The sequence below is a fragment of the Oncorhynchus tshawytscha genome, linkage group LG20 (genome assembly GCF_018296145.1).
Source record: "Oncorhynchus tshawytscha isolate Ot180627B linkage group LG20, Otsh_v2.0, whole genome shotgun sequence".
Classification (NCBI taxonomy): Eukaryota; Metazoa; Chordata; class Actinopteri; order Salmoniformes; family Salmonidae; genus Oncorhynchus; species Oncorhynchus tshawytscha.
The window spans coordinates 28545601-28560918 of record NC_056448.1 but is presented as its reverse complement, the minus strand read 5'-3'; the positions used below and the strand labels follow the sequence as shown (position 1 = coordinate 28560918).

At 44.5% G+C, this 15318-nt stretch overlaps 1 protein-coding gene across 6 annotated transcripts in view; it reads left to right on the top strand.

Moving 5' to 3' along the window:
* The window catches only part of lhfpl2a (LHFPL tetraspan subfamily member 2a), a 64400-nt gene extending 51749 nt beyond the window's left edge, over window positions 1-12651 (top strand). For all 6 annotated transcript variants that reach the window (XM_024382030.1, XM_024382028.1, XM_024382025.1 and 3 more), the window contains one exon: window positions 11309-12651. In XM_024382030.1, coding sequence (XP_024237798.1) covers window positions 11309-11565 — 257 coding nt within the window. In that variant the 3' untranslated portion in view covers window positions 11566-12651. The remainder of the gene's footprint in view (window positions 1-11308) is intronic.
* Window positions 12652-15318: the final 2667 nt, after the last annotated feature.

The following is a 15318-nucleotide window of genomic DNA, read 5'->3' as shown; positions in this document are numbered from 1 at the left end:
TTGAAAGAAGAGCGAACGCTCGCGCGGCGGTGATAGGCTATAGCATAACCATTCAATCTTCGTGAAAAGAAGAGAAAGCCTTCTGCATCTAATTCTAGTACTATTCAAGGTGTCATTAGAATGAAGAAGATAAGGACAACGAAACTTATTTCATTTAACAGTTGAAAGCGAGGAAGGAATGATGCAACAATAGAGAGAGAGAAAGAAGATGTAGGCTAATAACATTAGGGGAAATATTGTGAAAGGTAGGGTATATACACTGCTAAAAAAAATAAAGGGAACACTTAAACAACACAATGTAACTCCAAGTCAATCACACTTCTGTGAAATCAAACTGTCCACTTAGGAAGCAACACTGATTGACAATAAATTTCACATGCTGTTGTGCAAATGGAATAGACAACAGTTGGAAATTATAGGCAATTAGCAAGACACCCCCAATAAAGGAGTGGTTCTGCAGGTGGTGACCACAGACCACTTCTCTGTTCCTATGCTTCCTGGCTAATGGTTTGGTCACTTTTGAATGCTGGCGGTGCTTTCACTCTAGTGGTAGCATGAGACGGAGTCTACAACCCACACAAGTGGCTCAGGTAGTGCAGCTCATCCAGGATGGCACATAAATGTGAGCTGTGGCAAGAAGGTTTGCTGTGTCTGTCAGCGTAGTGTCCAGAGCATGGAGGAGCTACCAGGAGACAGGCCAGTACATCAGGAGACGTGGAGGAGACCGTAGGAGGGCAACAACTCAGCAGCAGGACCGCTACCTCCACCTTTGTGCAAGGAGGAGCAGGAGGAGCACTGCCAGAGCCCTGCAAAATGACCTCCAGCAGGCCACAAATGTGCATGTGTCTGCTCAAACGGTCAGAAACAGACTCCATGAGGGTGGTATGAGGGCCCGACGTCCACAGGTGGGGGTTGTGCTTACAGCCTTACAGTAGCCTATGAGATCCTCAGACCCCTTGTGAGACCATATGCTGGTGCGGTTGGCCCTGGGTTCCTCCTAATGCAAGACAATGCTAGACCTCATGTGGCTGGAGTGTGTCAGCAGTTCCTGCAAGAGGAAGGCATTGATGCTATGGACTGGCCCGCCCGTTCCCCAGACCTGAATCCAATTGAGCACATTTGGGACATCATGTCTCGCTCCATCCACCAACGCCACGCCACGTTGCACCACAGACTGTCCAGGAGTTGGCGGATGCTTTAGTCCAGGTCTGGGAGGAGATCCCTCAGGAGACCATCCACCACCTCATCAGGAGCATGCCCAGGCGTTGTAGGGAGGTCATACAGGCACGTGAATGCCACACACACTACTGAGCCTCATTTTGACTTGTTTTAAGGACATTACATCAAAGTTGGATCAGCCTTTGGTGTGGTTTTCCACTTTAATTTTGAGTGTGACTCCAAATCCAGACCTCCATGGGTTGATAAATTTGATTTCCATTGATCATTTTTGTGATTTTGTTGTTAGCACATTCAACTATGTAAAGAAAAAAGTATTTAATAATAATATTTCATTCATTCAGATCTAGGATGTGTTATTTTAGTGTTCCCTTTATTTTTTTGAGCAGTGTATGTGTCAGCCTACGAATTATACAAATAGGCCCTATTATATTTCAAAATTAAAATGAAATTCACTGGCCTGTAATTGTAACTTTGTTGGCTGCATGTGCTGCACCAGAATCACATGTTCTCTCCCTGCTGTATTGTGGTTTGAATTAAATGCTTAATTCAGTCCATATAATCCAGTAGCCTATAATTCAATACAGTACAGTAATGCAGTTCACACTAAAAAAGATTAGCCTACTGGAGCTAGTTTCATTCATTTACCCACGAGAGCATATAGCTACAGTAGCTACATCTATAGACTTTTATGTTTTTCTGTCTGGCGTAATGTGCAGTAGCCTATATCATGTATGTTTTGGATAACAGCACAATCTTTTGGGCTTGACCTCATTAAATATATTTTAATGTGGGGCTCATAAAATGTATATAATGTATGGCTCATCAGGGTCAAGTAGCATCATGATTGAATTTTCGATGAAAGCTCTAATCAAATCCAGACATATGCTTATTTATATGCTTTATAATGCTGTTGAATGACACCTCTGGTTTTTGGTTACCTGGTAGAAAAGGGATATATTCTCAGAATGGAAGATTTGGAAAATACCGGTAAAATATTCAACTCTACCTTAACCCTCAGCCCCTTGTCATGAACCTTCTCCCTGGCTACAGAAAGGATAAAGAACAAAACACACTGCAGAGACACCACACCAAGCAGTGGTCAGTGTTGATGTGTCTCTGGTACTTTTTTCTGTTGGTGTTTTTTCTCCACCTCCACATGTGTCCTAGATGAGAGAGATGGAAAAGTCTGTAGTTTCTCCGCCAGGTAGAGTTCTCAGATATCCCTATTAGAGGTCGACCGATTAATCGGAATGGCCGATTTAATTAGGGACAATTTCAAGTTTTCATAACAATCGGAAATCTGTATTTTTGGGCGCCGATTTAAAAAATAAATAATAATAATTATACCTTTATTTAACTAGGCAAGTCAGTTAAGAACACATTCTTATTTTCAATGACGGCCTAGGAACGGTGGGTTAACTGCCTTGTTCAGGGGCAGAACGACAGATTTTCACCTTGTCAGCTCAGGGGATACAATCTTGCAACCGTACAGTTAACTAGTCCAACGCTCTAACCATTGCACTCCACGAGTAGCCTGCCTGTTACATGAATGCAGTAGAAGCCAAGATAAATTGCTAGCTAGCATTAAACTTATCTTATAAAAAACAATCAATCATAATCACTAGTTATAACTACTAATCCAGTTTAGCAGGCAATATTAACCAGGTGAAATTGTGTCATTTCTCTTGCGTTCATTGCACGCAGAGTCAGGGTATATGTAACAGTTTGGGCTGCCTGGCTCATTGCGAACTAATTTGCCAGAATTTTACGTAATTATGAGATAACATTGAAGGTTGTGCAATGTAACAAGAATATTTAGACTTAGGAATGCCACCCGTTAGATAAAATAAATTCACTGAAATAATAAACGTTTTGTTTTCGAAATGATAGTTTCTGGATTCGACCATATTAATGACCAAAGGCTCGTATTTCTGTGTGTTATTATGTTATAATTAAGTCTGATTTGATAGAGCAGTCTGACAGAGCAGCAGCAGGCCCGTAATCATTCATTCAAACTGCACTTTCGTGCGTTTTTCCAGCAGCTCTTCGCAAGCACAGCGCTGTTTATGACTTCAAGCCTATCAGCCTAATGGCTGGTGTAACCGATGTGAAATGGCTAGCTAGTTAGCTGGGTGTGCGCTAATACTGTTTCAAACGTCACTCGCTTTTAGATTTGGAGTAGTTATTCCCCTTGCGCTGCTTTTGTGGAGCGATGGGTAACGATGCTTCGAGTGTGGCTGTTGTCGATGTGTTCCTGGTTCGAGCACAGGTAGGAGCGAGGAGAGGGACGGAAGCTATACTGTTATACTGGCAATACTATAGTGCCAATAAGAACATCCAATAGTCAAAGGTATATAACATACAAATGGTATAGAGAGAAATAGTCCTATAAATACTATATTAACTACTACCTAAAACCTCTTACCTTGGAAGATTGAAGTCTCATGTTAAAAGGAACCACCAACTTTCATATGTTCTCATGTTCTGAGCAAGGAACTTAAACATTAGCTTTTTTTACATGGCACGTATTTTACATGGCACATATTTTTACATGGCACATACAGTGGGGCAAAAAAGTATTTAGTCAGCCACCAATTGTGCAAGTTCTCCCACTTAAAAAGATGAGAGAGGCCTGTAGACTTCAACTATGACAGACAAAATGAAGAAAAAAATCCAGAAAATCACATTGTAGGATTTTTAATGAATTTATTTGCAAATTATGGTGGAAAATAAGTATTTGGTCAATAACAAAAGTTTATCTCAATACTTTGTTATATACCCTTTGTTGGCAATGACAGAGGTCAAATGTTTTCTGTAACTCTTCACAAGGTTTTCACACACTGTTGCTGGTATTTTGGCCCATTCCTCCATGCAGATCTCCTCTAGAGCAGTGATGTTTTGGGGCTGTTGCTTGGCAACACCGACTTTCAACTCCCTCCAAAGATTTTCTATGGGGTTGAGATCTGGAGACTGGCTAGGCCACTCCAAGACCTTGAAATGCTTCTTACGAAGCCACTCCTTCTCTCCTTCTCTGTGTGTTTGGGATCATTGTCATGCTGAAAGACCCAGCCACGTTTCATCTTCAATGCCCTTGCTGATGGAAGGAGGTTTTCGCTCAAAATCTCACGATACATGGCCCCATTCATTCTTTCCTTTACACGGATCAGTCGTCCTGGTCCCTTTGCAGAAAAACAGCCCCAAAGCATGATGTTTCCACCCCCATGCTTCACAGTAGGTATGGTGCTCTTTGGATGCAACTCACCATTCTTTGTCCTCCAAACATGACGAGTTGAGTTTTTACCAAAAATTTCTATTTTGGTTTCATCTGACCATATGACATTCTCCCAATCTTCTTCTGGATCATCCAAATGCTCTCTAGCAAACTTCAGACGGGCCTGGACATGTACTGGCTTAAGCAGGGGGACACATCTGGCACTGCAGGATTTGAGTCCCTGGCGGCGTAGTGTGTTACTGATGGTAGGCTTTGTTACTTTGGTCCCAGCTCTCTGCAGGTCATTCACTAGGTCCCCCCATGTGGTTCTGGGATTTTTGCTCACCGTTCTTGTGATCATTTTGACCCCACGGGGTGAGATCTTGCGTGGAGCCCCAGATCGAGGGAGATTATCAGTGGTCTTGTATGTCTTCCATTTCCTAATAATTGCTCCCACAGTTGATTTCTTCAAACCAAGCTGCTTACCTATTGCAGATTGTCTTCCCAACCTGGTGCAGGTCTACAATTTTGTTTCTAGTGTCCTTTGACAGCTCTTTGGTCTTGGCCATAGTGGAGTTTGGAGTGTGACTGTTTGAGGTTGTGGACAGGTGTCTTTTACGCTGATAACAAGTTCAAACAGGTGCCATTAATACAGGTAACGAGTGGAGGACAGAGGAGCCTCTTAAAAAAGAAGTTACAGGTCTGTGAGAGCCAGAAATCTTTCTTGTTTGTAGGTGACCAAATACTTATTTTCCACCATAATTTGCAAATAAATTCATTAAAAATCCTACAATGTGATTTTCTGGAGAAAAAAAATTCTCGTTTTGTCTGTCATAGTTGAAGTGTACCTATGATGACAATTACAGGCCTCTCATCTTTTTAAGTGGGAGAACTTGCACAATTGGTGGCTGACTAAATACTTTTTTGCCCCACTGTATTGCATATTGGCACATATGACTTTCTTCTCCAAAACTTTGTTTTTGCATTATTTAAACCAAATTGAACATGTTTCATTATTTATTTGAGGCTAAATTGATTTGATTGATGTATTATATTAAGTTAAAATAAGTGTTCATTCAGTATTGTTGTAATTGTCATTATTACAAATAAATAAAATATTGTCCGATTAATTGGTATCGGCTTTTTTGGTCCTCCAATAATCGGTATCATATCGGCGTTGAAAAATCATAATCGGTCGACCTCTAATCCCTATATGACTTTATCATCTCTCTCCACCTCTCTCTCTCTCCCTCTCTCCACCTCTCTCTCTCTCTCCCTCTCTTCCTCTCTCCACCTCTCTCTCTCCCTCTCTTCCTCTCTCCACCTCTCTCTCTCTCTCTCTCCCTCTCTTCCTCTCTCTCTCTCTCTCTCTCCCTCTCTTCCTCTCCACCTCTCTCTCTCTCTCCCTCTCTTCCTCTCTCCACCTCTCTCTCTCTCCCTCTCTTCCTCTCTCCACCTCTCTCTCTCTCTCTCCCTCTCTTCCTCTCTCCACCTCTCTCTCTCTCTCCCTCTCTTCCTCTCTCCACCTCTCTCTCTCTCCCTCTCTTCCTCTCTCCCTCTCTTCCTCTCTCCACCTCTCTCTCTCTCTCCCTCTCTTCCTCTCTCCTTTCTGCCAGTTTGATGTTCCTCCAATCAACATTTCCACTAAGTGTGCCGACCGACCGTAATGTTCCCGTAATGTTCCCGTAACTGGGATCAGGTGGCAGATGTTTTGGGAAATACTTTACCTCAGAGGGAGAGACTGTGTTTCTGTAGCCAGCGGTGGTCACGTCATCAGAGTGGTCCTGATTCTATTAAACACATTTATACACACTGATGTCATATTGGGAAGGCTTTATCTCTAATAGAAATCAATTGGATATGCAATATAACTAGCCAAGTGTTTCAGGCCAGACCGAGGCAGGGTTTTTTTCAGAAACACAGAGACGAGAAGAGTAAGAAACAGCAGGTAGTTAAACTGTCTCCAGGTCTACAGCTGGGAGTGTCATAATATCCTTTTATTGTGGCCATAAACTCTCCCTCCCAGCTCCAACCAACCAGCCAGCCAGCCAACCAGACGATGAGCCAAATTCAGCCATGATGAGTTATAGGACTGTCACACAGATGGCCTTTGACCTGGGCTCTAGCTGTTGGTTTGCTGACAGATGGGTATGTGACAGTGATCCGCTCTAGCTGTGGGTTGATGGCAGATGGGAATGTGACAGTGATCCATTAAACAGATGCAATAATGATACAGCGTGACTATGACTGTTACAGGTCTGATTGACAGATGATCATGACTGTATTGGACCAGTCTGATCAAGGTGAATAGTCTAGGCCTGGATGTTACTATTGTTGAGCAAACAGAGAGCAGAAGTACAGTATAGGGTCGGGACGGGTGTGACTGGAAATTCATCTGATTACCAAAGCAAAGGTCTGAGATGTTGGTCAATCACAACCAGTGTTGACAATAGAGGTATGTGGGTGAGAGATATAGCGAGAGATGGCGAGAGAGAGTGTTTACAACCGTAGTGTGGGTGTATAAGAACTAAAGGCATAGAAAGAGAGAATCAGTGAGTAAGAGAAAGAGTGAGAGAGAGAGAGAGAGAGAGTCTGGTGAAAGGAAGTGCGGTGTAGGTAAGGCTGATAGATATGAATGGAAAGTCCAGGTGCATATTACTGTAATCCTGAATCAGGCTTGTAGGACTTCCTACCAACAGAACATTACCAGAACAGAATGACTGTGTGGAAGGAATCAGGATAATATTATTCCCTGTTCATCTATTACACTACAGTCCTCTGTGGGACAGTGAAGCCAAACAGAAAGAAGCACAAACCTCCCCCAGGATTCCCATAGAAACAACATGTCCTCTCTGTCTCACCCACTCTCTAACTGTTGAAACCATTCTCTTAACTCTATAGGGCAGAGGTGGCCAACCCTCCTGCAGAAATACTGGGTATGCAGACTTTTTCTCCAGCCCTGCTCTAACACACCTGATTGGTTCAGAGGAGCAGCGAATGAGTAAAGTCAGTTTAGTTGTTGATGAGAGTGTCTTTAGAAGCCAGGAGACCCAGACCGAGACTCTCTTGGCTTACGGTCCTACCTGACAATCATATCAGTTTGGATGTTTCCAGTGAGAGACCTCCTCCTCTCTCTCCCTCCTCTCTTTTTCCATCACACTCTAACATGTGAGCCACCACCTGGATTCAGTCATATCTAGCAAAATTTGAAATTGTGTTTTTTTACATTGGATAAAAGTAGAGACAATGAAATGCTGCAGTTGAGGAACAATGAGAAAGTAATTCTGCTTTGAAAGTTGATAGATTTGTAATCCCACTTTTGAGAAAATGGCCTTTTAATGTCTTGGTACACCTACTGGAGAGCTCTTCTTTGTCTACACCCATTCAGTATCGTTCACACCCTCTTAAGCCTTAGCCCCGCCCATCTCTTTAAGGATTCCCATGTGAGGTCGTGTGCTAAACAGAGTGAGGAGTGTAGTAAACAACCAAAGATTTCAAGACTAAAAGTGGTAAAAGTAGTAGACTACAATAAGGAAAAACTCCAGATTAAAGTACACTTTTTCAGGGCCTCCTGAATGGCGCAGCGGTCTAAGGCTACAGGAAGGTTCCTGTATATTTCCGTGACTAAACCAGCTCGTAATTTAACCATTTTTATTTCTATTTACACATGGAGTACAAGTTTGTTATTAAGGCACATAAAAGTTCACATGCTCCAGAAGGCATTGCTGGCCAAAAACGCATTTTGATAAAAGATTGGCGTGCGACATACGGCTGGCTTCCTGAAACTGGTCGCATATGTGTGGAGAGGAAAGAAAAAAACCTGCATATCTCTTTGTCTCTGTACCTCTGGCTCCCATAGTCTGTTGTGAAACATTTTCACCATTTCCTGGGGCTGATTGGAGGTGGATAGTCAGATGTTCTGGGAACCAGGAGAGGAGGGGTACAGGCGGGGTAGAGAGAGAATGCAATGCTACCCCACCTAGAGATGTAGAGGAAGCGAGTACAGAAAGAGAGGAGACTACGGAGACAGTTGGAGGCGAATGGTTAATATACAGGCCAGGTTGCAGAAGGAGGAAAGTAGTTAATATTCAAAGAGGATGCAGGATACTCAGTTGAAGTGGACCGGGGTATTAGGTTAGGGGTCCATTGGGTAGGGGGATGTCTTTAGAGGTGTGTGTGTGTGTGTGTGTGTGTGTGTGTGTGTGTGTGTGTGTGTGTGTGTGTGTGTGTGTGTGTGTGTGTGTGTGTGTGTGTGTGTGTGTGTGTGTGTGTGTGTGTGTATTGGGGGGTTGTAGAATTGAAACCATACCTCCAGTCCATCACTAGAGCTGCTCTGGCAGCAACATGTGGAAAGAATGTATGACCTACTTTTCATTTCCGTGTTTAATACAATATTGGTCTGCTCTGAGGGAGAGACAGAGAGGGAGAAAGCTGGTGTCGGCATTGCACTTTTGTTTTTCATCTCCTGAAGGAGCAAGTGAGCAGATGGAGGGAAGGAGGGTTAGTGTGCTGGTCTAGTGTAGAGGTGCAGGAGCTCTGTCTCTGTTTCTTTCTCTCTCTGTATCTCCCTCTCTCTCTCAATTCAATTTCTATTCCATTTCTATTCAATTTCAAAATCAATTTCAGGCCTTATTGGCATGTGAAACATATGTTAACATTGCCAAAGCAAGTGAAGTAGATAATAAACAAAAGTGAAATAAACAATAATAAACAACAAACAACAATCTCTCTGTCTGTCTGTCTGTCTGTCTGTCTGTCTGTCTGTCTGTCTGTCTGTCTGTCTGTCTGTCTGTCTGTCTGTCTGTCTGTCTGTCTGTCTGTGTCTCTATCTGTCTGTCTCTCTGTGTCTCTATCTGTCTGTCTCTCTGTGTCTCTATCTGTCTGTCTCTCTGTGTCTGTCTCTCTCTCGCTCTCTCGTAATACGTGCCTGTAGGCATATTGTAGTTCCAGAGCTCACAGTCGAGACTCTAGTGGACTTCCAGTATTACTATTGTAGTTCCAGAGCTCACAGTCGAGACTCTAGTGGACTTCCAGTATTACTATTGTAGTTCCAGAGCTCCCAGTCAAGACTCTAGTGGACTTCCAGTATTACTATTGTAGTTCCAGTGCTCCCAGTCTAGACTCTAGTGGACTTCCAGTATTACTATTGTAGTTCCAGAGCTCACAGTCTAGACTCTAGTGGACTTCCAGTATTACTATTGTAGTTCCAGAGCTCCCAGTCTAGACTCTAGTGGACTTCCAGTATTGCTATTGTAGTTCCAGAGCTCCCAGTCTAGACTCTAGTGGACTTCCAGTATTACTATTGTAGTTCCAGAGCTCACAGTCGAGACTCTAGTGGACTTCCAGTATTACTATTGTAGTTCCAGTGCTCCCAGTCTAGACTCTAGTGGACTTCCAGTATTACTATTGTAGTTCCAGAGCTCCCAGTCTAGACTCTAGTGGACTTCCAGTATTACTATTGTAGTTCCAGAGCTCCCAGTCTAGACTCTAGTGGACTTCCAGTATTACTATTGTAGTTCCAGAGCTCCCAGTCTAGACTCTAGTGGACTTCCAGTATTGCTATTGTAGTTCCAGAGCTCACAGTCTAGACTCTAGTGGACTTCCAGTATTGCTATTGTAGTTTCACTAACGGAGCTCCCAGTCGTCTAGTAGTAGACTTCTAATATCGTAGTTCTAGAGCGTCTCCTGGTGTGTGTCAAAGCCTGAACTAGAAACAGGCTCACTGCCTTTTCCTGTAAGGTCATTCTTGAGTATGGTGATGGTGAAAGAAGTACCATGGGCCTGTACAAGGATACGGTGATATTGAACACAGACTACATGCATTGTCTCTACTTTACTAGGTCATATTAGGAATTGGGTGAAGGTTTCTCTTGCTCCTCCTGAGCAGACCTCTATTAGGCTGTCCTATAGGTTCTGGTGTTGTACAAGGCTGTTGGAACAGAATCCATTTGCTGTTACAAGTGGAATATTGTACAGTGCAGGGCTGTTGGAACATAATCAGTGTGATGTTAGAAGTGGAATATTGTACAGTGCAGGGCTGTTGGAAGTGGCTCCATCCTTCAGCAGAGAGAGACACAGGAAGCTGAGACACAGGAAGCTGAGACACAGGAAGCTGAGACACAGGAAGCTGAGACACAGGAAGCTGAGACACAGGAAGCTGAGACACAGGAAGCTGAGACACAGGATTAGTCGGTTAGTTCAGTGACTGAGGAAACCCCCCTGGCTACCCTTTCCTGTTGTTGACCTGCTGTATTCCTAGGTCACACATTGTGCGATACCCCCAGGGATTCAGAGCTGACAGTAGGGTTGTATTGTGCCGTAACCCCAGGGTTGTATTGTGCTGTAACCCCAGGGTTGTATTGTGCCATAAACCCAGGGTCGTATTGTGCCATAACCTCAGGGTTGCATTGTGCCATAACCCCAGGGTCGTATTGTGCCGTAACCCCAGGGTTGTATTGTGCCATAAACCCAGGGTCATATTGTGCCATAACCCCAGGGTTGCATTGTTTTGTAACCTGAGGGTCGTAACGTGGGGACATGTTTGGGGAAAGATTTTTTTGCATCAAGAGACTTGACTCTTGCCAGGTGTATTATTGGAATGGAGCAAAGGAGAGTCCCATTTGAAAAGAAAAGAGTATAAAAAAAAAGAGTATAATATTTTTTAGCCAGTATAGTATTTTTGACCAACGGGAAATTTAGAACGCTACCGTATTCTTGAAACAGGAAATGTTTTGATACCAGAGAATGTTCTGTGGATTGACTTTAGACAATGTGCTGTTGTCATTATTCCACTCTTTTTTGAAGCTACCTTTCAAACACACAATTCAATCAGTGACACATTATAACCGTTGATATGTTTGCTGCATGTAGGTCTATTATGAACTAACAGTGCCTTTCTCTCCCCTCTCTCTGGTCCAGGTCTGTTTCTGATCCTGGGTCTGATGCTGTACCCTGCAGGCTGGGGTTCAGACAAGGTGCAGCTGTACTGTGGTCAGGACGCGGCTCCCTACCAGGCAGGGCTGTGTACCATGGGCTGGGCCTTCTACACAGCCATGGGAGGCACCGTGCTCACCTTCATCTGCGCTGTGTTCTCAGCCCAGGCCGAGATCGCCACGTCCTCAGACAAGGTGCAGGAGGAGATCGAGGAAGGCAAGAGCCTAATCTGCCTGCTCTGAGATGGACCAGGAGGGGAGAAGGAGAGGAATGTCCCACCCCACTCTTCTCCACTCTGGGTTCCAGCTGTCAATCAAACGGAAGCCCCCATGTTGTTTACCACTAAGACGGACTCTCTGACCTTTGACCCTGTATTGTTGTTATTGTTCATGTGGGAGAAATCTACAGTGCCAAGCTTTTCACAAACCTGTGTTTCAATGTATTTCCTCTCCCCGCCACCAGAGGTGATGTCTGTCTGTGTTCTGTATGTTGTTATTTCTAATGTGTGCCAGTACCAGCTACCCTGACACCAGTATGTGTGTATTGTAAATAAGTGTGTATATACTGTACATAGTGATGATGATGATGATGATCTGAGAATGGTGGTCCTCAGCTCTGTTCAGGCTGTGTTTTAAATTAGTGTCACTCTTGCTTTGAATACTGGTGTGATGAGGACAACACCTAAAGACCAGCCTTCCTGGTGCTAATCTTCTGTTGTACCATAAAACGCCAGGTAGAAGTTGCCCCTAACTACAGATCTAGTATCACATTACCCAACCCCAAATCATAACCTGAACCACGAGAAGGATAAAATAATATCGTATCCCAGACCCGCAGTTAGAGGTAACTTCTACCAGCTCCAGCTTAAACCAGGTGTGAGTAACTCTACAAGGGAACCACTACTCAGTCAAGTAAACTACTCACAGACATGGCCTTAGTTTAGCATGGAATCATGATGTCCGTAAAGCTTACAGAATGTACTGTCAATTGAAATGACCAATGTATGTCTTCTTGGACCCTTGAAATGTATTGATGGGACGGACACCTACACAGGCCACGGTTACACACGGACTGCATGATCTAGCTGAGAAAGACTTGGACAACTTGGTCAACGATACACACAAGTATTCCTATTAGTGTCTTCCTTTTAGTGTCTTGTTTCAGGAAGGACTCCTAATTCCTGCAACACCAAGGCAGGTCAGTTATTCCTACAACACCAGCCACAGCGCTGGAGAGAAACTGTTGAGACTTGTGTTGTTGCGTCATCATCTGACTATCACAGCTCCCCAGTCTGTCTCTCTGCCAAACCAATAAAAACAGAAAGAAAAACACAAGAATATCTGGTCTGAGTTTTCCTCCAGCAACATGAATCTCTTTGGTGCTCTATGTAATGTGGGGGAGGATGGGTGAGGAGGGGGTTAGGGAGGGAGGGGGAAAGAAGTGTGAGACCTTAGTTTGGGGTGGAGGGTGTTGTGGGGTGAAGTTGCCAGTGAGAGAGAGAGAGAGAGAGAGAGTGTGTGTGTGCGTGCGAGTCTGCCTTCCACCACAGTGAAAACTCCTGCCGCTGGCACCCCTGATCGGGGCGAGCGGGAGGGGACAATAAGTAGACCAGAGCCAGCTGTTCCCTCTCGCATGAGCATGCCAGACATTATGGAGGAAAAGTGTGCTCACGTGGGAAAAGTGTGCTCACGCGGGAAAAGTGTGCTCACGCGGGAAAAGTGTGCTCACGTGGGAAAAGTGTGCTCACGCGGGAAAAGCGTGCTCATGCGAGAGAGGAAACTCCCACTTACACAGCCAGGAACCTTGACCATTTTTTTCAGTGGTAAATGGCCTGAGTAAACTTATTTATCCATCATATTTACCAGTTATTCTAAGACCTGGAGAATCACAGAGATAGGAATCACAAAACGGCACACACAGGCATGTATACCATACTTGTGAGGACTTTTAGGGGACAAACAATTGATTCCCATTCAAAATATATTTAAACCTAACCCTACACCTAAGCCTTAAACAGACATCTTACAAGTGAGGACCGGCAAAATGTCCTCACTTCTGTGAATTTTAGTTGGTTTACTATTCTTGTGAGAACTTGTCTGTCTGTGAACTTTGATTGATGAACGTTTCTTTGCTACCTGACAATTTTAAATTTTTTACTTTTTAATTACCGTTTTATATTTTTCCCTCGCCCAACTTTTTTCATTCAACATTTTCACCCCGGACGCTTTATCTGGACATGGCTCTACACGACCACCACCAGCCGATGCTAAGTAGTTCCATTAACATTATGCCTTCTAATTGAGGTCGCTGTACTCATTATATACAGGAGAGCGATCACCTTATGGCGAGGATAGCCGTGCTGCAAGCCCAGATTCAGACGCAATCGTTAGGCAAGGATCATTTAAGTACAGGAAAGGATGAAACAGCGTCTGTGCCACCAGTAAGTACAGATAGTAACGTTAGTATAAATCCCCTCGCACAGTCAGCGCAGCCGGACAACTTTCTCATGGCTTCTGTAGGGAAATGCTGTAGGAATGCTCAACTGGTGTCGCTCATTCAGCCGACAGAATCATTCAACCAGTTCTCCCCATTAAGCAGCAAGTCGTAGTCAGAGGCCGAGCCTTCTCTGGTCTCTCCTCCTCCTGTTACGGGGTCAGAGGCCGAGCCTTCTCTGGTCTCTCCTCCTCCCGTTACGGGGTCAGAGGCCGAGCCTTCTCTGGTCTCTACTCCTCCCGTTACGGGGTCAGAGGCCGAGCCTTCTCTGGTCTCTACTCCTCCTGTTACGGGGTCAGAGGCTGAGCCTTCTCTTGTCTCTATTCCTCCCGTTACGGGGTATGAGACGCCGAAGCTTCCCACCATTAGCTCTGACAAATTGAAAACCCTAGTCATTGGCGACTCCATTACCCGCAGTATTAGACTTAAAACGAATCATCCAGCGATCATGCACTGTTTACCAGGGGGCAGGGCTACCGACGTTAAGGCTAATCTGAAGATGGTGCTGGCTAAGGCTAAAACCGGTGAGTGTAGAGAGTATAGGGATATTGTTATCCACGTCGGCACCAACGATGTTAGGATGAAAGAGTCAGAGGTCACCAAGCACAACATAGGTACAGCATGTAAATCAGCTAGAAAGATGTGTCGGCATCGAGTAATTGTCTCTGGCCCCCTCCCAGTTAGGGGGAGTGATGAGCTCTACAGCAGTCTCACAACTCAATCGCTGGTTGAAAACTGTTTTCTGCCTCTCCCAAAATATAGAATTTGTAGATAATTGGCCCTCTTTCTGGGACTCACCCACAAACAGGACCAAGCCTGGCCTGCTGAGGAGTGACAAACTCCATCCTAGCTGGAGGGGTGCTCTCATCTTATCTACCAACATAGACAGGGCTCTAACTCCTCTCGCTCCACAATGAGATAGGATGCAGGCCAGGCAGAAGGCTGTTAGCCACCCTGCCAGCTTAGTGGAGTCTGCCACTAGCACAGTCAGTGTAGTCAGCTCAGCATTCCCCATTGAGACCGTGTCTAGGTTGTGCAAAACTTAAAATGGCGGTGTTCGCCTTAGCAATCTCACTGGAATGAAGACCTCCTCCATTCCTGTCATTATTGAAAGAGATTGTGATATCTCACATCTCAAAATAGGGCTACTTAATGTTAGATCCCTCACTTCCAAGGCAGTTATAGTCAATGAAGTAATCACTGATCATAATCATGATGTGATTGGCCTGATTGAAACATGGCTTAAGCATGATGAATTTACTGTAGTCTGGCCCAGGGGTGTGAAGGTGAATGGAAAGGGACTGGAGCAACAAACAGCCCTTGCTGACTCTGCCTGGCCGGTTCCCCTCTCTCCACGGATTCTCTGCCTCTAAATCTATTATGGGGGCTGAATCACTGGCTTACTGGTGCTTTTCCATGCCGTCCCTAGGAATGGTGCATCACGTAAGTGGGTTGAGTCACTGACGTGATCTTCCTGTCCGGGTTGGCTTCCCCCTCGGGTT